Source organism: Schistocerca nitens, chromosome 3 (assembly GCF_023898315.1).
Source record: "Schistocerca nitens isolate TAMUIC-IGC-003100 chromosome 3, iqSchNite1.1, whole genome shotgun sequence".
Lineage (NCBI taxonomy): Eukaryota > Metazoa > Arthropoda > Insecta > Orthoptera > Acrididae > Schistocerca > Schistocerca nitens.
Window position 1 is genome coordinate 946,139,616 of NC_064616.1, and position 22,551 is coordinate 946,162,166.

The 22,551-nt window shown below is 38.4% G+C and overlaps 1 protein-coding gene across 1 annotated transcript in view; it reads left to right on the forward strand.

Annotated features, from left to right (window-relative positions):
* LOC126249021 (uncharacterized) overlaps positions 1-22,551 on the forward strand; it is a 712,654-nt gene that overhangs the window by 328,978 nt on the left and 361,125 nt on the right. The window contains exon 38 of the mRNA XM_049950623.1: positions 7,282-7,458. Within this exon, the coding sequence (XP_049806580.1) occupies positions 7,282-7,458 (177 nt within the window). The remainder of the gene's footprint in view (positions 1-7,281; positions 7,459-22,551) is intronic.

Sequence of the window (22,551 nt, forward strand, 5' to 3'; positions counted from 1 at the left end):
GTTATCAACAACATAATTTATTCAGCAGAATTTATACGGCCACTGTTATTCAGCAGAATTTATACGTCCACTGTGGAAGGTGTCATGGTGGTGTCATTGATCCTAGGCAGTAGTGCCCTCCCCCAAAAACATGTGGCAGAATGTGGTGGCAGCAGTAGTTGCTCTACTTGGCAAAGTACAGTAGTGAGGTGTCCAAGTTATGCTGAACTGCTGCAGAAGGGCTGGATCTGCACTGGCACCAACTGGCTGTGCTGGTGTCGCTGCTTGCAGTGTTACATGGCAGTGTGGGGGTGAGGAGAGTGGTGCCCTGAACCCCGGACCTTGGTGATGAGTAGACCATCAGTAGCCCAGCAGTAGGGGAGGTGCAGGAGGCACCCAGTTGCAGACTCCAAATCAAAGACCTTTTGGAGACACTCAGGAGTCAGATGACGTCAGCCAGCAGGTGGCCCCAAGCAGATGGCACCAGTTCCGACCCCATGACAATGATTGAGGGCACCACCCATAGACCAATGGCTGATGGATACAGGGTCCAATTGTAGATGGGAAGATGGAACTGGATGCCCCACATAGGATCAATGACTGGTGTGGAGCTATTCTCTGAGCAGACAGCAGTCAATGATATATACTGTTAGACTGCAGTAGCCATTATTTAATCTGACTTATCCCAGTCTCACTTTGTGTCATGTAGAGGTACCCAGGCAGTGCAGCATGAGGTAATACTCCACTGCATTGGGTTGGTGGCAAACATCATGTCCCTCAGCACTTTTCTGGCCCACACATCAGAAATTCACAGGCAGCAGGCTGGTCCATCTGCCCACAGATTGTGAAGTCCACAAGGAGGGTGCTTGCGCACACTTCTCTTCCCTTTAGAAGGCCTGATCTACCAAATCACAGGTTGCTGCTAAGTCTGTTAACACTGTATCGGACATTTTACACTTGTCTTTCTATAGCTATTTACATTTTCCTCTGTGTTTTGGCAATAGTACTGTTGAAATCAAACTGACCTTTGACTGGTATCCTTGTGACTACTTACACTGTAAGTGTGACCCGCTCAGTTGGTATATGGTGGGTGCAGAGTTCAGGAGGTTGGGATAGATAGATATAGAGTGCCCAAACTAAAACTAGATTTAGATTGGTATTTGATGATTCAACATGTATCACTGTGATTTTATGTTGATGTTGACCACAATACTGTTGTACGTGTTAAAATATTTGCTGTGATCTAATATGCCCCTTCTGCACTGCCATAAACTTGACTAGAGAACTAAGTAGTTTGGAATCCAAGGAATTGTTCAGGAAATTCTGGTTCTTCGAGGTTGTGATACCAAAGCTTCATTGGGCAGGTGCAGTAGGGAATAAGTCAGGTTCAAAATTTTAACCATCACACATCATAATGTACATATACTACTACCTTGCAGTTCCAAACATCCTGCACCCTTAGATCATTGCTCATAGCAATTTGCAATAACTACCACTGGATCATATGCTGAGTACACCCATGTGCTTTTTGCAAATGAGGTTGCAGTGCAAGGATGTCCTGCAGGCACACTTCTGCTCTGGTCCCTCCTAATACCAGTCCTATTTTGCTCTTCCCAGTGGCAGTCTGGATTATCCTGTATGAGCATACTGTAACTTGTTCTCATTGTCAACACCACAGTTCATTTTATGATGTTAGTATGTGGCTTTTCCCTCGTGGCATAATTGTTAGTATTTCATTCGTCCTGACTTGCACGAGCTTCTCCAGGCCACTCACCTCACCGGATATGGGTGAATCGTGTCATACTCGTATTGGATGTTGATACCTGCTACACATATAGATGAGTGTGGTCAGTTCTGACCCCACTGACACAAGGTGGTAAAACAGCAAGTTTTCTCCTCCATCTGTATAATGCCTGACACAATTCAACTAGGAATTGACTTGTTGGTAACAGGGTAAAGGTTAACTGGCCATTTTCCTCATGGTGTATGGATTTCTGTAACTCTGTTGTCTCAATGTGGGCTTCACCTACACTGTTGGCATGCATGGCCCTTGCCACAGCCAGCCAGGCATCCAGTTGGTCTAGCTGGGCCTTTATTATATGCAAATCAAGTTTTATCCTCACATAGCATTATGGTATTGTTCAGCACTCCATGATTCAGACATCTTAGCTGCATAGTGTGCCATTTGGCCAGGGTTCTGGGACTCCAATTGCTATTAAACAGCTGGTTATTTCTATTTTGTACCTTCTTATTATGCCCTCTACTTTGAATATATTCCTGTTCTGCATTTCTAACTCTCCCACATTTCCTACATTGTGGCTGACGACAATCTTGCCATTATGTGGCCCGTACATCCACACAGTAACATTTGACATCAGTAGAAAAAATACTTCTCTTATCATGGTCTCAATTTACCACATTTAATTCCTCTTAAGCCATAAAGCATTGCTGTGCCCGTGACTCTAGCTAACCTTTTGGAAATTCTGTGAGTACTTTCCTTGACACATCGGGTGGTAGTCCCCACAAAAATGCATCTAACATGCTCTGCTCTGCTTCTTGCAGAAGGACCTTATTCATATCATCACTGTTCATTAAATCATATGTCTTAGCATTGAGTTTTTTTATTCTATTCATGAAAGTTTCAATAGATTTGCTGTGCTTCTGTGACATGCTGTTTAACAGATTGTGATAGGACCTACAACTTTTCTGTCTTCTGTGCCACTGTACTAAGCCTTTTTCAGTACTTCAAAAGTTTGTGTGTTCCTTAGGTCCTCATTTTACATTATATATGTCTTAACATTCCCTGTTAAATATAATTTGGCCATCTGTAACAACTGTTTATCTGTCCAACAACACAGCTTTATAGCTGTGAACAAGTTATCCATAAATGCGACTCCATCCTCTCCTGCCTTGCCTGAAAAAGGATCTACTAGGCTTGCAGTGCCAGCATCTAGGATGAATACCAACAAACTGGATGAGTATTTGCCCTCCTTGAAAGCACCTACCTATGGAAGTCTATATTATCTACCCTCATTTGAGCCACTTGATCTAAAAAGGTTTGAAGCACTTCCTGAGTGGTAACTGTCTGTGTCTCTGATTCACTCACTGAGAAGCCTGTACTGAACATGCCAGGACAAAACACAACAGAACAAATGCAAGGAAGATATTATCAATTATATAACACATTCTACAGTATTTATCCTTGACACCTGAGAGCCAACCAGGAACACTTATGACATTCCCTGGCTTAATGAATATACTTGCTATACTTAAACTAGAGGTGACAACTGAGCACAGAGGACACTGTTACCTAATAAATTACATTGCACACACCTGACCAGACTCATACTGGCATATGTCTGTCTTGTATTACCCTCAAACTCACTCAAGTCTACCCTTGCACTGACCTTTAAAAACTTCACTTTAAAACGAGCTGGCCAATCTGGTTATCTCAACATTGCTCAGTACTCGATGGAAATACAGGGAGAAGAAAACAGTTTATTTTCACTCAATGTGCTGCACTGATGTCACCAAAAGCAGACCAAATACAACAGTTATTATGGAGGCAAGATTGTATGAGTGTTAATGACACCATAACATCAGGAATTTGTCTCATGATGGTTGGCTGAACAGCAGTTGTGAAAAACCAGTTCCCCTTTACCAAGAAATCATAAGCATATTGGCATTACCAACATATTTTATTCAGCAGAATTCATAAACCACTGTGGATGTTGTCATGGTGGTGCTGTTGTACTTAGGCAGCAGTGCCTACCACAAAAAATATGCTGCAGCACATAGTGGCAGCACTAGTTCCTCCACCCACCAATGCACAGCAGTGCAGTTGCTTCTACTGTAACCATTCCCCATGGTGCTGCATCACATGGGGATGCTACATGGCCAGCCCCACACTGGATGCACCGTAGGGTACTGATAGGTGTTGACAAGTGTGTCCCTACACACGAGACAGTAGTGTCGGTAGGCTGGCAGTAGTGAGCCCAGCAGCTGCGAGAGGCACCCAGGTGCAGCCTATGGTCCGAAGACCCACTGGAGATACCCAAAGGTTGGTTGATGTCAAGTGGTTCCAGTTCAGAACCCAGTGGCTTTGGATATAGGTGCCATCCACAGACAAGCTGCTAGCGGCAGCAGCAGCCAATTGTAGATGAGTCTGGGTGATGTCCATTGGGTTGACAGTCATCGTGCAGGCACTCTAAGAGTAGATAGCAGTAGATAACAGATATTGTTAATGCCTGGAGCAGTTTTTATTTATACTGGCTCACCCAAATCAAGGCTCTGCTTTAAGTCACATAGAGAAGCCAGGCAGTGTGGCATGTGAGCAAACCCAGTGCTCTGTGACAGTGGGCTGGTGGCCCACGTCGTAGCCCTCAGCACTTTTCTGGACCACAGAGTGTGAAGTCTGCAAGGAAGGTGTTGGTGTACTATGTGTAATGACTGATTCCAGCATCGTGGAAAAACTGAAATACTGCTTATTGCTAAGACGTTTGAGGTGGAAAGTGCATGAAGAGTAGGAAGATAAATAAATTTGTATGTTGTCATGTGAAACAGGTTACATTAACCAACATTCAGAACTTGACCCCACAGCACAATAATGACTGGTATTATCTAGTTAAGTTATTTTCGGTACATAAATTGGGAAGACTTCTGCGTAAGCTTAGGACAATGACCCACTATCAACTGTAGTAACAGATCAGGAATTCTAATTTTTTAAAGTGTGCTATAAACAGTTTTCCCTTGGATTCCACAATTATTACATAGCAAGTACTTTGCAACTATAACAATAATATCGTACTTTTAGGTAGCTTTAATTTCTGATTGTGTTACACATACATTTCTGCATTCTGAGTAGAATGTTTATTACTAACATTGTTGTAAAAGATTTGGCTTTATAAGAAATTTTGTGACCTGTTGAATCAGTATTCAGCATCTGGATATAAGCTAATGAATTACTACCAGGTATAACAAGGCTAGAACCTACATCCATTCATAGATAGACACTGTATTTTCTTCAAGTAATCAGTCTTACAACTGGTTTGATGCTCAAAACATTATTTCCATAACAATTTTCTGAGCAATAGGTAACCATTTTGTGGCAAGACCAATAAAAGTCATTTACTTTGATCACCCTCTGTTATATAAACAAATCATGTAGCTTGCATGGAATGGCCTGAATGTTTTTAAGAAATCCAAGCTGTAGTGTCATTCAGAATTATTCACATATTGGAAACTTACATATTATGTAATTGAAATTAATTATGTTTAAGAGTTTTGGGACTGAAAAAAAAATATCCTGGGATTTCTGATAGCCAGGAAAACATTTCATAATAAATAATTAATACGTTGTATCAGTCACTCATTTTAACTTTGCACATTAAATGAAGGTCATGAAATTGAAATGTGCTCTGGCCTATGGGACTTCCATATTCTGCATTAGTATGAGTTTCAGAGATGCTTGATTTTATGATTAATTGAATTAATAATAATCATAATAATTTCATGTGGCTTAATTGCCTCATGCAAGTGTTTATATTGGTCGTTACTTCGGTGACTTGTGTGTCCCTCAACTACTCCAGTTATCCAAGCAGGAAAAGGGTATTTTTAGTTTAACATGGATTCCAAACCTCATGTTGTTTTTGGTGACTCCTCACATCATTGAGAGATGAAGACTGTGTTAAAACTAAGACTGAAAAATCCATGGTCCAAACAAGATTTGGCCCCCACAACCTCTCAGTTTCCAGGCATGTGCTTTACCACAAGACCACCAGGACTCACATTAATTGAACTGAAAAAAGAAGTGATAAATGAATGAAAGCATGATAAATATCAAGAACTAATTTTTAATTAATCAGTAAAAAGTTAGTGAGGGGATAGAAAGAATTGCAATGTATGTGAAAAGAGACAGAGACAGAGTGAGAAAACAGCAATGAGTCACCCAGCGTGCAGGTTTATCCAGTGCTTCTCTCACTGAAAACTCTACCTCAACTCTGGTTTTCAACATGATTTACACATTTGGTTGAGATTATTTATTAACATAGATCTTCAAATAGCTTTACATATCACTCTAAGGAAGTGGTAGTAATATTCCAATAAGCAGTAAATTTCTGAACTGAAGTGAGAATACTTCTGCACCATGGCAAAATATCAAAGAACAAACAGTAAACAGTGCTTCATACATACTTCATGTCAGTTTTTATTTATCAACTAGAAACATATACTTAAAAAAAGATACCACAGCAGAATCCTAGTAGCACAATTATAAGTTCATGAGAATGACTGATTCTAATTCCAAGATGGGTAAAATTATTTATTTGTTTATTTATTTATTGTCCTCTAATCAGTACTGTACATGACATGCACATGGTGATGCACAAACATACATTTGATGTTGGACATTATGATAATTTGCTGGCATGAAGTAATATGCCGAAAGTTTACACAAACGTGAGTTTACATACATATTTTCTGAGAAGTTATGAACACATAAATTTATGAACACACAAATTACATACTCAGTTACACATATGTATTTTAGTGCTGTATTCTTCTCACACATATACACAACATTACCTGGTTGGATATTCTTTCTGCACTTAATTTGGGAGGTAGCAGATGAGATAGATGCAAGATTTTTGTGCATACTTGCATTTATGTTTTACTTTTTACGAAATTCTTTGCTGCAATTTGTTTCATGTTTCTTTCCACCCATGTGGAGCAGAAATTCATTTGCACTGTGGAAACAATGATCAAGAAGGAATGATTTTAATTTTTTATTAAATACAGTTTAGGACTTACTGTTTTTAAATTTCTGATGGCATGCTGTTGTATATTTTAATGCCTTTGTTGAAGGGAGAGTTTTTAAAGGCAGAGTCTACTATGGAGTCAACTAGGAAAGAAATAATATTACAGTACCTCTTGTTCATGTTATATGTAGTGGGAGAATTCAGCATTCTGAGCATATAACAAGTCCAGACAATACCAAGACTGAAAAATAAGTGTATAAATATTTGTGTAGAGAAGTAAAATGGGAAAAGTAATGTGACAATCAAAATGTAGGCAGGAGTATAAATTTAATTCAAATAAGTTTATAGTGAGCATCACATCTGAGAGAGTGTAGCTGGATAATTTTGTTGTTGTTGTTGTTGATGCTGGTGGTGGTGGAGGTGATATGATGCTTCTAGTGATAGGTTCTAAAGCAGTTTCTTCATTCTAGTTACTTCAAATTCTCATGTAATTTCTACACTTGTATATGTAAGACATTTTATTCATTACTATCACTCTAAATTTCAGATTGTCTCCAGACTGAGTTCTCCTACCAAAGGGGAAACAGTTTCATTTACAGTGGATGTAGCAAAGAAGTCTTATGGTTATGAGCTGACAACTGTTGTAACAAAAGCAAATGAAAAAGCAGAGATTCACTGTGACTTTGTTTCAAAACCTGGTTTAGAATATAGTGTGAACTTCAAGGTGAGTGTGTATATATATATATATATATATATATATATATATATATATATATATATATATATAATTTTTTTTAATGTGACTTTTCCCACAACCATCCCATTAATTTACACTGTATTTTATGTGAGGTGGAAGGCTCTCAAAAAGAGCAATAGTACACCACATCAGATAGACTATGTTCTGTAAGACAAAAATCATGTATTATTAAAGAATCTTTGTGTAAGTGCCATCTTCAGTCATAAACTACCTAAGTTCCAATCTTTCACAGTGACACAGTAACATTTCAGTCTAGGAGTGTGTGTCTTCCTGTTCTTCCACTAAATAGCATAAACATTTTCACATGATTTCATCTAAGTGATATTTTCAAAATATTGTTATAGATGTTTTATTTAATATTATTTTGTTAATATTGCTACAAGCTCTGGTGCCATCAGTGTGATGTAGTGGTTAGTCTCACTTCCTCATGTGATGTGTGTCAACAGTTTGAACCTGAACACCAGCTACTTAATATTTATCATTTATGGAAGGTGCTCTTCATATTTTATGGGTGTAATGTTTGTATATCTGCAATATTTGATGGTTGTATAAGTACTAGCTTTCTGGGAAATTCAGTGTTTGTACAAATAACTGTTTTCTCTACCCAGGAGATTGTGTCTGTTTCGTGGTATGTTGGTGTTCTAAATAGCATGCTTTCAGTGCTAAGTGTTGTATTTAACTGATGACCCAGCTTTTGGATTTTGAATTTGAGTGTAGTTACAACATGACAATATCATCAGCAAATTGACACACTGGACCAGAAAAGAAAACACTAAAAGAAGGTTGATAGAATTCTCAATGTCATACTGATGGCAGTCATGGAAGACCATCATGACATTGCATCACTAATGTGGCAACCAGAGAAGAGATGTGAAGGTTTATGACAGTTATTAATGTTGATCCCAGATAGACAGGAGTAGCAGTGTAGAAGATCTGTCCAGCCAGGAAAAGCTAGTATTATTAATTTAAGAGTAGGTTCATCAATACTTGGCACTAACATTTTCAAGGCAAACCAACATTGAGAATATAGCTAGAAACTCTTAATACTTGTGTTGCAACTGTCAGACAACATCCAAGGTTCACAACAACAATGTTACAACCAGCTCATCTGCCAGTATTATGTCTGTGAAGAAATTAGGACAGTTTTTTCATTAATATATGAATAATTAGGAAGTTTTCAAACCAGCAGTGCTCTTTTGTGAGGGAGCAGTATTAACAAAAAGGGGATTTCTGAAGATCGTTAGAGAGATCTTGAGAAAGAGAAACTTTCTGTTTAAATAATTAACGAATCAACCAGTTATTTTCATGAAAGCAGGCATTTCTGGAATCAGGGCTGTGAAACTATGGTTTTGAATTTTGGAGATAATCACAATTTAAGATTGTAACATCCTAGAACATGAAAATTTTGACTATGAATAAGTTCTGAAATGTGAAGTTTTTGAAAAAAATAAAACATTTGTTGAAAACAGGAGAATGAGGGACTTCTAATGAACTATAGTAATTTAGAAACAAACAGCTATTTGCTCATAGTAAAAATTTCACCTTCACCTGATTTGCATGTATAATTAACAACTAATATTTCTTTAAAGAAAATGTTTCCATAAGAACCAAATTTTCTTATTATCATCAGCATTTGTAAATCTATCCTATCAATAAGGTCATTCCCCAGTGCATTGCAGTCAATACCCAATACTGTATGAAGGTTTTAGCATTTTTCCCAGCCACTGAAATCAGGAAAATCACAAAAAGTGTGACCATATACAGAAGTGAGGCCACAGCAGATGGAAATCTCCCATGGATGACAGTTGAAAGGATGTCAGGAAATCATGTCTACAATGTTTCTGATGTATACACCTATATGTATCTACATCTAGATAGATACTCTGCAAACCACCATACAGTGGTGGCAGAGGGTATCATATACAACTACTCATCATTTGCTCTCCTGTTCTACTTGCAAATAGAGCAAGGAAAAAATTAGTGTCTGTATGCCTCCGTATGAGACCTAATTTCTTGTATCTTATCTTTGTCGTCCTTACACATGATGTATGTTGGCAACTGTAGAATCGTTCAGCAGCCAGCTTCAAATCCCAATTCTTTACATTTTCTCAATAGTGTTTCTTGAAATGAACATCTCCTACCCCCCCTCCCCCTCCCAGGACTTCCCATTTGAGTTCCTGAAGCATCTTTGTAACACATACATGTTCTTTGAACCTATTGGTAACAAATCCACAACCTGCCTCTAAATTGCTTCAGTATCTTCAATCTCACCTGGTATGGATCACAAACACTCAAGCAGTTCTAAAGAATAGATTGCACCAGTGTCTTATATGTGGTCTCCTATCCAGATGAACCACTCTCATAAATTCTCCCAATAAACTTAAGTCAACCGTTTGCCTTCCCTACTACAGTTTTCACATGCTCATTCCATCTCATATAGCTTTGCAATGTTACACCCAGATACTTAAATGACTTGACTGTGTCAATCGGGGCACTAGTAATACTGTATCCAAACATTACACAAGGTGTATACAACTCGGGACAACCAGGATATCTGGGAAAAACATGGGAATTTTTTCATCCGGGAGAAAAGTGGGAATAACCTGGGAATTTTTTAGAATTCAGGGAATTTTTCATTGTTTTAGTTTTCAGCAAAATTTTTATAATGTTGACTGGTAAGAACCAATACTCTACCAAAGGATATTACTGTATCCCCATACTGCAGAATAATACTTCAACAATAATACATAAATGAGAGAAAAAAACGAAAATAACTTAAATTGCAAAGGAAATGTGCCATATACAATGACAGACAGTGCTGATGCAAGCGTCTGCCAACAGCAAAATGTATCAAAGGTTTTAGGAAGACTATGCAATGCTTTATAACAACAAATTGCCTCCAATGAGTGTGAAGTCACAACTGTTTACATTAGATTTGTTTTAGCAGTTACAAGTGGGCTCATGTGCATGCACAGTTGAGTCACATTTGAGTAGTAGATTTTCCTGCTTCTGGCTACAGGAATGTGGCTGATGGCTGTTGGCTGTGCAAGCAGTCGCAGCAAGCAGATAGATGCTACTGGGAAGAGGAGGTGCCATATTCACATTCTTGTGGGAAAAAATCCTGTTTCACAGAGTGCCTAGCATGCAGCGCACATTGGTCTATCAATTAATCATATGATTTTGAAACGGATCCCTGTAGGTTTTTGAACTTTTTTTAACACATTTTAAGTTGATTTTTGAATGATTCATAAGTTGATTTTTGAATGCGTGCATAGTGTATGTGATGTCTCTGTCAGGAGAATCCTCGTCGCATCTAGAAATAAACTTTCTGCAGACAAAAGGGGACGGGGCTATATGAGCTGAGCGGAGCAAAGCCGAATGGATGAACGCCAATCGCTGTCTGATTATGTGGTTGACTGGGTTTGCAAATGTTCAGCATTGTTATAATTACTAGCAAAATCCATATATTCAGAATACCAGAGTGGAAATAAATGACTAACAGGTGAGGACTATTACGTATTATCTTCTTGGTGTATCCAAGAAAATGAAATTTTGACAGAAAATTTTTGGCAAGACTGCTACACTAGTAAGGACCAGTTGTACAGTCCCCGGCTAGCAGCCACTTAAGTTCTATTCTGGAAGTAACGTGGAAAACATGTTGTACAAATATGTAACAATGCCTAACCGGAGAATAATCGCGGGATAACTAAACCTGTGATTCTGGCAGGGTTTGTGAAGTTAATCGGAGAACAAATTTTGACAATGGCAGGAGTAGCTACAGAATTCTTGATGACAAGAGTGATTGTTAGAATGAGGCAGTAGAAGAAACAGGGACATTACACAAATTATGGAAGAATAAGACGATTCCAAATTTATATAAAAATTTCGTGATACTACTTTTCGATATCGTGCTTGAGAAACTGGTGCGTATGAATGAAATGTGAAACTGTTTCCTAACATAAAGCTGTTTGCTTGTAGTAGGCCTTACAGGCATTTGATATTGGTACTTCGTGAATTATATTCTGTCTTGTTATAAAAATGACTATTTGTGCCAAAATAGTCTCGTTTATCTGGTGTGTGCTACAAAATTGCTGCAATATTAGAAAGGCCTATTTTGTTTTATCTAGCAGACAGTGACAAAATAGACATAATCAGATCAAGAAACCACACCAGTCTTGGGTATTATTTGTGTTAACAGCTTTTTCAGTATTAGATAACGACATTTTGATTTTTTGTGTAGCAAAACGTTTGACAAACTTTGATGAGGTAATAGATTATTTTGCAGGAAGGAAAGCATGCCATGTAAAGCTGTAGCAAGATTAGAGAGAAAGAAAATCTAGGAGCTAAGGATTGTAGAAATGTGTACTTTCTTGCTTGTCTCTTGTCTTTATTGGTTTTATGTATCCCATATTTAATTTTATGTCACACAAAACAGCAAGTTATTAGCTAATAGGCAATAAAGAGTGCAGATTTTCTGAAGAGTTCTTGTTCTCCCAATTACAAATAATCCCATATGCTATTGATTGTGAGATGTTTTTTAAGAGGCCACCACAGGACATTTCAATTTCCACTGTCCTGCATAGGTTTGATGACATCCATTACTAAATATACACATTTCAATTTCACAGACTGAAATACAGTGATGTGTTATAGAAGAATGCTGTATGAAGAGGCGTGGCACTGCACTTTGGCACACTTAAGACCAAATAACATGTCTTACATTTCCTTGAACACACATTTTATGTTTCAGACTTTTCAGAAAGATGTGCGCTACAAGATGAACATATTTTTGAAATAGTATTTGAAGTATTTATCCAGTTAGCAAATATCATATATCCGGGGCTGATGCACAGAGCAGTCTGAGTTATAGTGGGTAGTCTCCACGTGACCCGTGTTTACATTTAGTGATTTTGTTGTTTCCCCTTCATTTACTCTCACGTCAAATGAAAACAAAACAGATATCTGTGGCCGGGAGCTATCAAGTGAATTAAAATACATTCACATAATTACAGAAGGCTAAATTATGTTATTAGTTTCAGATTTTATATTATTTCCACCTTTCTGATGGTCAAGCATTAATCGCCTTGCCGAACAGGAAGTTATTTTTGTCTGTTTGCTAAAGAAATTTGAAATGAAATGTTTAATTCCACAGTACTGGCTAGTTTCAACTGTTTGCTGCATTTATGGCATTATGCCACAATAGAGAACCAAACATGATATAATACAGTACTGGTGCTTCAAGAGAATTTACATCCCGTAAACCACACTGAAAAGCTTAATATCAGCTTGAGGTCTACTTCATTGGGATTCTGGACATATGAATGTGCACTTTAAGTATGCACTTCAAATTTGCTTATTTTAGTATGGTTCACAAAATTCCATTGCTCTTGCAGTATCCTCTGATGTCTTGTTTCTTTTATAACATAATGTATGATCTTTCAATGTTTTACACATACGTACATACAGGCTTCCTACAGCATGGTAGCTGCACAAGCGTGGTGTCACCTGTTATCTGGTGCTCTCTGGCAACTGCTGAAATGAGAACCTATTTCTAACAGGTCACGGGAAAATATTGCGAATGGTGGTTTGAAAAGCATTAATTTCAAAGTAAATATACTTTTACGTAAGTTGAACGGTGTGCAAGAGTGTACCAAGGATTTCTTAAATCAAATAGCGTTTGACCCTCATTTAAAAATCAACTCTTTGATGATGAGCCATCTTGAAGAATTTCAAACCCTGAAGATCAGACGTTTAAGTCATCATTAAAAATTTTACTGGCACATTTGTGTGATATATCTTAAAGTGTTACAGGCAGAAAAAAAGATCAACATTATGTGCAACAGCTTAGCTTCTCTTGCAGCTTATTAACCTTAGAGACCAATTTTATATGTGAAAGCTTTGCTTTTCTTGTAACAACACTAAGCATATTAATTTAAACTATTAACTTTCCCTGTTTGTGTTACTTAACAGTGATGGTGCTGTTAGCTGACTACATCATGTGTCCTATGCTCTGAATATCCACTGTCATCGGCTCTCAAGATTACGTAACATGAGCTATGACTGGCTTACAAAAGCGCATCACAATCTCGATTTCAATGATTCAGAAAGTAACATACAGTGTTTGGTGGAATTCCAATGTATATTTTCGTAATACGAAAATATGCAACATACATGTTGCTGCACATCATAGATATTTCCAAAACAGTTCTTTTTCCCTAAGTTTCGTTTTCTAAAGTGCCGGAAATTCTACCCCTGTGTATGAAACCATAACCATTCAAAGGATTTTGCAGTTCCCAGGGAAAATATACTGTCACTTAACATGGAAAAAGTGTGTTTTCACCTGGGAGAATGTGTATTTTTAACTGGAAAATCCGGGAAACATCTGGGAACTTTTTTTCCTTTGTCTGCATATACACCCTGTTACAGGTTTGTTGTTCCTAATCATCTGCATTAACTTACATTTTACCACATTTAGTACTAGCTGCCGTTCATCACACCAACTGGAAATTTTGTCTGTCATCTTGTATCTTCCTACAGTCACTCAACTTTGGTACCTTACCATACACCATGGCATCATCAGCATGTAACCATAGATTGCTGCCCACCCTATCCGCCAGATCATTTATGTATATAAAGAACAACAGCGGTACTATCACACTCCTCTCGGTTACTCCTGACGATACCCTTGTCTCTGATGAACACTTTCTGTTGAGGACAAGATGCTGGGTTCTATTATTTAAGAAGTCTTCTAGCCACTCACATATCTGTGAACTAATTCCACATGCTCATACCTTCATTAACAGCCTGAAATGAGAAACCTAGGTATATGGACTCTGCCTGTTGCCCTTCATCTGTGGTTCTCAGTATATCATGTGAGAAAAGGGTAAGCTGAGTTTCACACAAATGATGCTTTCTAAAACCATGCTGATTCATGGATGTAAGCTTGTCAGTCTCAAGAAAGTTTACTATATTCGAACTGAGAATATGTTCAAAGATTCTGCAGCAAACAGAAGTTAGGGATATGGGTATGTAATTTTGTGGGTTTGTTCTTTTTCCTTTCTTATATATTGGAGTCACCTGCTCTTTTTTCAAGTGACTTGAGACCTTGTGCTGGGTGAGAGACTCATGGTAAATATAAGCTAGGTAAGAGGCCAGTGCCATAGAGCAGTCATTGTAAAATCAAACTGGGATTCCATCTAGACTTTGTGATTTATTTGTTTTCAAATCTTTCAGTTCTTTCTCTATGCCAGGTATGCCTATTTCTATGATATCCATACAGGAGTGTTTTCAATGGTCAAATGATGGTATGTTTGTACCATTTTCCTGTGTGAATGATTTCTTGAACATGAAATTTAAAACTTTGCCTTTCATTTTGCTATCTGCCACACTACACTGGTCAACAAGTGACTGAATGGAAGCCTTAGATCTGCTTAGCGATTTTATGTACAACCAGAATTTTCTCGGGTTCTCAGCCAGATCTTTTGCTAAAGTGTGATGGTGGTAGTTGTTGTATGCATCACTCATACATCTTTTCACAGACACATGAGTCTCTACTAACCTTTGCTTGTCATCATTTGTGCATCCCCTTTTCGAATCTAGAGTGCAACAGCCTCTGCTTCCTCAGCATCCACAGAATTTCGTTATTAAACAATGGTGGACCTTTTCCACCCTTTATCCATTACTAGGCATGTAACTCTTGACACCACCATTTACAATCTGCTGGAACTTTGCCCATAATTCCTCTACATCCATCATACTGGAACTAAGTGATGCCAATTCACTGTTTAAATGAGTTGTTAATAACTGCTTATCTGCTCTGTCTAGCAGAAACACTGCCTTAGACTTCTTGACTGATTCATTAACTCTCATAATCATAGTTCCTATAATGGCATCATGATGGCTAATCCCTGTTTCTATACTGACATTGTCAATAAGTTCCAGCCTATTTGTAGCTATGAAGTCTGAGATATTTCCATAGTGTGGACTGCCGAGCTAGCTGCTGAAGACAGTTTTCAGAAAACGTGTTCAAAAGTATTTCGCAAGAGTGTCTGTCTGCACCCCCCCCCCCCCCCCACACACACACACACAATGAATTCATATACATTCCAGTCTATACTCAGTAGGTTACAGTCGCCTCCAACTAGTACTGCATGATCTGAAAATTATGCACTATTGACCATAGACTCTCGTTGAATGACTCTAGTACTGTCACAGTGGAATTGGGTGGCTGGTAAAAACATTCAACAATTAACTGAGTTTCGTCTACACCTGTTATACGTGACCACATGACTTCACTATCACACTCAACTTCAACCTCAATAGAGACTATATTTTTGTCAACTGCAATGAATGCTCCCCCTCCTATGGCCTCTTATCTGTCTTTCCAATATATGTTCTACAACTTGCTGAATATTTCAGAGCTTTCCATCTCAGGTTCCAGCCAGCTCTCGGTCCCAAGAATAATTTGAGTGCAAGAACTTTCCTGAAGGGCAGTAAATTTGGGAACTTTATCATGAATACTTTGGCAGCTTACTGATAAAATTGTGACAGTCAAAGTGTCTTTATTCTGAATGCCGTTTGACTTTCCTTGCTGGGAACTAACTGGTGAGACTTCACTAGAGCACCTCAAGCTACTGCCTAGCCTAAGAAACTCTCATGTGCCCTCCATAAGTATTCTGCTACCCAAGTAGCTGTTCCTTTGTGTAGTGCACCCCCTGACATATCAAGGGGAGTCGTACAAATCCCCACACGATAATGCAAGAATAGAAATCTGCAGCCAAGACTGACATAGAGTCAACAAAGCCTTTGGTTGAGACTGTCCACTCAGCTCCAAACCAGAGGACCATGATCAACTCTGGGAATGATGCTGCAAATTGCAAGCTCTGCTTGCACCTCGCATGCAAGGCCAGCAGTCATCACCATCTCTGCCAGCCACCAGTAGGAACTGAAGATAGCTTGAGAATCCATGCAATAGGCATCATTGGTGCTGATGTGAGCCACAACTTGCAGATGACTGCACACTGCATGCTTGTTAGCCACAGGGAAGGCTGCCTCCACATCTCAGGTCAGGCCCCGTGGCTGACACACTGAGCGCACACTGGCTCTCTTTCCAGCCCTGAACGCTGTCTGCCAAAGGGGCTCCATATCGCACCTAAAATTGGAGCTCCCAATAACCAGTAAACCTGACTCCCTCCTTCCCCACGTACCTGCTTGGACCCTGCTGAAGGAGCAGCCACCTGACCATTCACAGGGTGAACGGGTGAGGCTAGGTGGCCAGTCTCCGCATTGGCCTTCCACCTCGAGTGATGCGTCCAATCTATAATTATGGTTGTTAATTGTGGGCATCTCTTTCTGTGATATCAGTTACTTATTGTAAAACTAAAGAGGATTTATGTCCTGACATCCAAATTCCATTGTGCTGAAAGCTGCAAGTGGAAAATAAATACCACTGTCCAAAACTTTTGTTGTGGGAATAACGATCAATGACAGATCACAACCCTTTGTGTTTGACTTTTACTGAAATACAATCATAATGTTATCCTCAGATGGGACTCTTTTCAGGTATCAAAAACAGCCACAGTCTGTGGAAGAATGTAATTTCAGAACAATGAAGCTGTTGGAGTAATCTGTTATAAGAAGCACTTACTCACTGGCACTAAACAGGAATGTATGTTGCCGAAAGTGTTGGGCTACACTAAACTTCTTGGGTAAAGGGACAAACATTTGACAGCTGAGAAAAGCTGGAAATGAATTAATTGTTCTGGGCTATTGTCTACAATTGAAAACACACTTTTCCCACAATCATCAATGAGATGAATTCAAGTCTACAGTCTGGATGCTCAGTTAAATAGATGCTCTAATCAAGTGCAACAGAATGCTCAGCCTCCCAAAAGAAATATATATGCCACCAACAGTATTAACTATGACTAATGGGTAAGGGGATTCTTGGTCAGAGTCACCAATGAACAGCTCATTTCTAAGAGACAGTGGACAGGGGCAGCAAAACTAGTCCAGTAGTGCCATCAGTGGAGAATCATGCTAATTACTTTTTTCAAACACTCACTGGAGGAACCTCTTGTTCAGCTACCAGTAGGTTCTGTTGTTACTGATTAACAATGTTACTGAGTATTGGCTATTGTGTATCAAGTTTTGGTTATATTTAACTCTGGAGTGGAAACAAGGCAGACAAAATGACCCAATACATAACACCATATCAACACTATGGATCATCTCTTCATTAGTCACTGTTCATCTAAGGTATCTCCAGTTCAGCAATGGATAATTCAGATGAAACTGGAAGATAAGCTGTGATATTATATTGTTTAGCCATTAGAAGGACTATGGTCTTTCATTGTGCCCTGGTGAAGAAGAAAGATGGCACAAGCTGTGTCTGCACCTATTACTAGTGGATGAACAAAATAACCATAAAGAAGGTTCATTCGTTGCCAGAAATTGATGACACCTTGAAAAATCGGAAGACAGCAAAGTAGTTCAACATTATGGATGTACAGACAGGTTACTCACAAATCAATGCTGATGAGGCTGACCATAAAAATATTGTTTTCAGAACATGTAATAGCTTGTGTGAGGTCAAAATTATACCATTTTGCCTTTGCAGTTCTCCTGCCACCTTTGGGAACTTCAGCATCTTAAATAGTTAAATGGACAATGTTTCTGTTGTGCCTGGATGACACTAAAGTTGTCTCCAGAGCATCTGAAGAGCATCTAAGCTGTGTGACTATTGTACTGAATGTTTCAAATGATGCAGGTCTTTGTCTCAATCAGACAAAGTGGCTCTTCATTGCCCAAGAAATAAAAATCTTTGGGATTTTAGTTAATGGAAATATAGGCTGTCCTGGTCCACAGAAAGTAAGAGCCATAACAGGTATTCTAAATCCTCAGCACATTCATGATGTGAGAGATTTCCTGCTGCCACTACAGTTGCTTCATAAAAAAATTTAAGTTCCCAATCACAACTACAGCAAGGATTGCCATAGAGAAACATCAAATATCCTTGCAGTGAGGAATGAGGATGATTTTTCTGTATGCTTATGGGGATGCTGAACCCTTTCTCAGCTCTGGCACATTTTGATGATGATGCCAAGATGGAACTGCACAGTCATACTAGTGGTTATAGGGTAGGTGCAGTTGCAGTGTAAATACAGGAAGGCACTGAAAGAGTGATTGTATATGCTTCCAGAGTACTCTCTGAGTAGAAGAATTATTATGTGATAGAGAAAGAATGCATTGCAATTGTTTGGGCAATCAGTAAGTTTGGTCCTGTTTGCGTGGTAGACACTTCAGTGAGCAATCCCCAGTCTTTCACTAGGTGACAAACGTGAAGAATCCTCCAGGATGATTGGCAAGATGTGCATTTAAGCTTCAGGAATACATTGCAGTAATACACTTAAAACTGATGCAAACACGAGGGTGCTAATTTCCTTATGAGACTTTTATTGGAGAAACTTCAAAGTGCTGGTAATATCCCAGTCATCACTGCAGTACCAAGCAGTGAAAATGAGCAAAGAGAAGAACCTGAATTACTGAAGGATTATAAAGATCTGAAGGATACCTCACACACTCAATACCTATTGCACAATAATAAGTTTGCGCAATAATATTGACCATATGAATTGGAATTGATGGTTTTCACAATATGCTTAGGAAGACTGCAAAGTTTTAAAAATATTGACACTTGCTCAGTGTATTGCACAGCATATTATACCATGTAAGGGTGGCATTTCATAATATGCCTTAGTTGCTGCTGAAACCAAGGAATTCAATACAGTTTAATATTATCCATTTTTAAGCATGTGAGGCAATGGTTGTTATGTATCAACAGTAGTAATTATGTGAGGTAGCAGTTGCTGCATATTAACAGTAATAATTGGCAGCAGTCTACCATTTTCTGTATTACACATTCTCAACAATGCATTTCTAGAGACAATGCTTTCAGCATCAGAATGTCAAAACTTAGCTCAACATGTAAAAAGATCAAAATGTCTACTGACACATTTGTGGTAATCAAACAATAAAACAGAATAAAAACACATTGGATTGTGGGTCCTAATCTTACATTAAAGTTGATGAGTCATCCCATCTCACACAGCATATCGTACCAGGTCATATTCTCCAGATCTGTTATGGGCTTCAAGAGTGTCCAGTTGACACTTCTCCAAATGTCCAAGGGTTTTTGTGAACTGACATGCCCATGATATTATTGTGTAAGTGAAGCAACTGGCTTAATCATAATGTTATTCTATTGGTCTCCTACTTGCCATCATTTTCAAAAATGACTTTTGCATGTTGTCTACAATCGTCAGTCTCTTCCTCAGGGGCAGCCAAGAATTTGGCCCACAAGCTATGCCCTAGCTCACATGCCGTAGTTCTGTACTTGGCTGCACACTTCCTCCCCCAACACATCACACTGTGTGAGCAGGAATGGAGGGAAGAGGGAGGAAATTGTGAGAGTGTCATATTTAGTTGGCAGTGCAGGTGCACTGCAAATGACTTTGTTTCATATTTCATATTTTTCAGAAACATAGATCATAAATGAAACAAATTTTCAGTGTTATTTCATTATCTTTGTTGTGATGAAGTCACACTATAATTTTTATCTGGTTCAAATTGTTGGCATACAGACATACACAGATAATTTCACAGATTTTCCAACTCAGGTTGCCACATAATCATGACTTCTTTAGCTTCATAATCAAAAAAAGGTCTTTCACATGTATATATCCATTGCAATATTGTATCACTTTTGCAACCTCATTATGGAGACATGGAAACTTTACCTGTGGAAAACAACGTATGTATCTTGTACGACTTTATCTTTAAAATGGAAATTACATAGTAGATCATCACTTACCTATGCACTTAGACAGGGGCACTTTCAACTAAAATGCCAAACAGTCTCAGAAACAGCTCTAAGATTGGCAGTATCTGCAAAACATTTAGGAAAGTGTGTATCTGCAAAACATTTAGAAAACTGTCCTTGTGATTCTTTCAAGGCCCCAATGGATTCTCTGTATCTGGTGTTTTCTTTAATGTCAGTGAGCATAGGAAAGTGGACTGAGTTGGTCAGAATTTATTCCTTCCACAATACAATTTTCTTTTGAAATGTATCCCATCAAATCAGAAATAAGTTGATTCTCACCTTTCAGTGTCTTACTGTGGGCATTTCCAGCTTGCAGTATCTTACTGTGGGCAGTGTGCAGTCAAGTCCAATTAAAATATGAGGATTTGCAATCAATTCCAAATGTTCTAATTATTATTCCTGATTTCATTTTTCCTACCTAAATTAAACAATAGTGGGTTTTAAATAAAAAAAATCATTCCAGGCATGCCCCTTAACTTAACCAACGTACTCTGCATTAATATACAAAATTCCCATACTTGTTGCTCAGTTCTATCAAAAACGGTTGCATCTGACAGTGGAATAATCCTAGAAACTTCAGAAAGTTTACTACTCATACCACCAGTTTCTACATGTGCTCTGTGAGCGCAAATTTTGCACAAAGTGCTTCCTAATGAAGAGAAAACAGAATCATATCTGTCGTTCAATGTAACATTTTGCTCTTTCATTGTCAGCTAAATCCTTAAAATCTTTCTGCATGGTACTGTAATGTTGTTTCATAGCAAATTTGCAGTAACCATTGATTATGTGACTGCATAACAGATGTGGAAAATTCTTATCCCTGTCTTCTGTCACTCCCATTCATTTTTAAAGGCTTGTGACAATAGTTTTCTAGGCTGCCTCTTTTTGTGCAAACAGCCAATGGATCTGTGAATATCCTTCATACAGTGAACAAATAGCAGAGGGTAAATGGCACTGACATCACAATTCTGCGTAAATGAAGATAGTTGTACTGATTGAAAAATACCACACTGCAATACTAAATCAAATGTTGCACTGTACAGGGTACTTCCAAGACTCACTGAGCAAAGCTGAAGCAAGTGGGCCTCAGCACACACATGGACCACAAATCCTACTTGGGTGCAGTTTTGCATGCTGTGGCTGGCCTTGCTGCATCTATTTTGTCAAAGAAGTAAAGCACATCTATTATTATGCATCTGCTTCAAAATATTTCTAAGGAGCCATTAATATACTTTGTTCTGTTGTCTTTTGCTTGCATAATATTAATATTAATATCATTCTTTTCTTGAATGGCAATCAACATTCCTTCCATCAAGTTGGTTTTTCATCCTCACTTGTCTATGTGCAGGAGTTCTAAGTCATCTTCCACATCCTTAAGGGGATGATCTTCTTCTACATCAAATCAAAAATGTTCTTCCCATCTGTCCAGTGTACTTTGCATCATAGGATGTGCTGCGTATTTTATAACCTTATTGTCTATCAAACTTGTTTCTATTTTTATGACATTATGCTTTGGACTATAGTTAGCTAGATTTTTTGTCTGGAAACCAATTTTGACACCATCAGGTTTAAAAATATTTACAATCTTTTGCAAGACTGTTCCATAGTATTGTATAGTGATCACATTTATGTCTTCTTTTTAAGTTTATTCTTTCTGTTATTTCACTCTTATTCAGAAACAAAAGCAGAACTCCCTGATCAACTAGAGATAGGATGTTCATATTCACAGGACTTGTACATTGGTATGCTTTGCAGAAATGATTAGCATTTTAACCATATCGAACCGTGGGATCAAGTTCAATTTTGATATTGTGGCGTAACACCACCTATTGGTAAAATGTGGCTGTGGCTCTTGTTACAATAAATCAAAGGTAATGGATCAGTGTGACTTGAGCAGATGTGCAGGATGCCTCAAAGATGTATGAGTGAACTGTACTGTCAAATGAGTGAGTCTGAAAGAGAGCACATTATTGGCATGAGATAACATGATGCATCCACTTAGGAAATTGCTGTTCATGTGAGATGAAGTGTTCTGGCAGTGTGACGGGTGTGTGCAGAAGACTGTAGAACATGATGAGATGGGTCAAGAGGCACCATCCAGACCACCCCCTGAGAATATTGGCATCTCTTCCAAATGTAATTGCAGGACAGGTTTGCGTCCCCAGCTCTGGGACAACAAT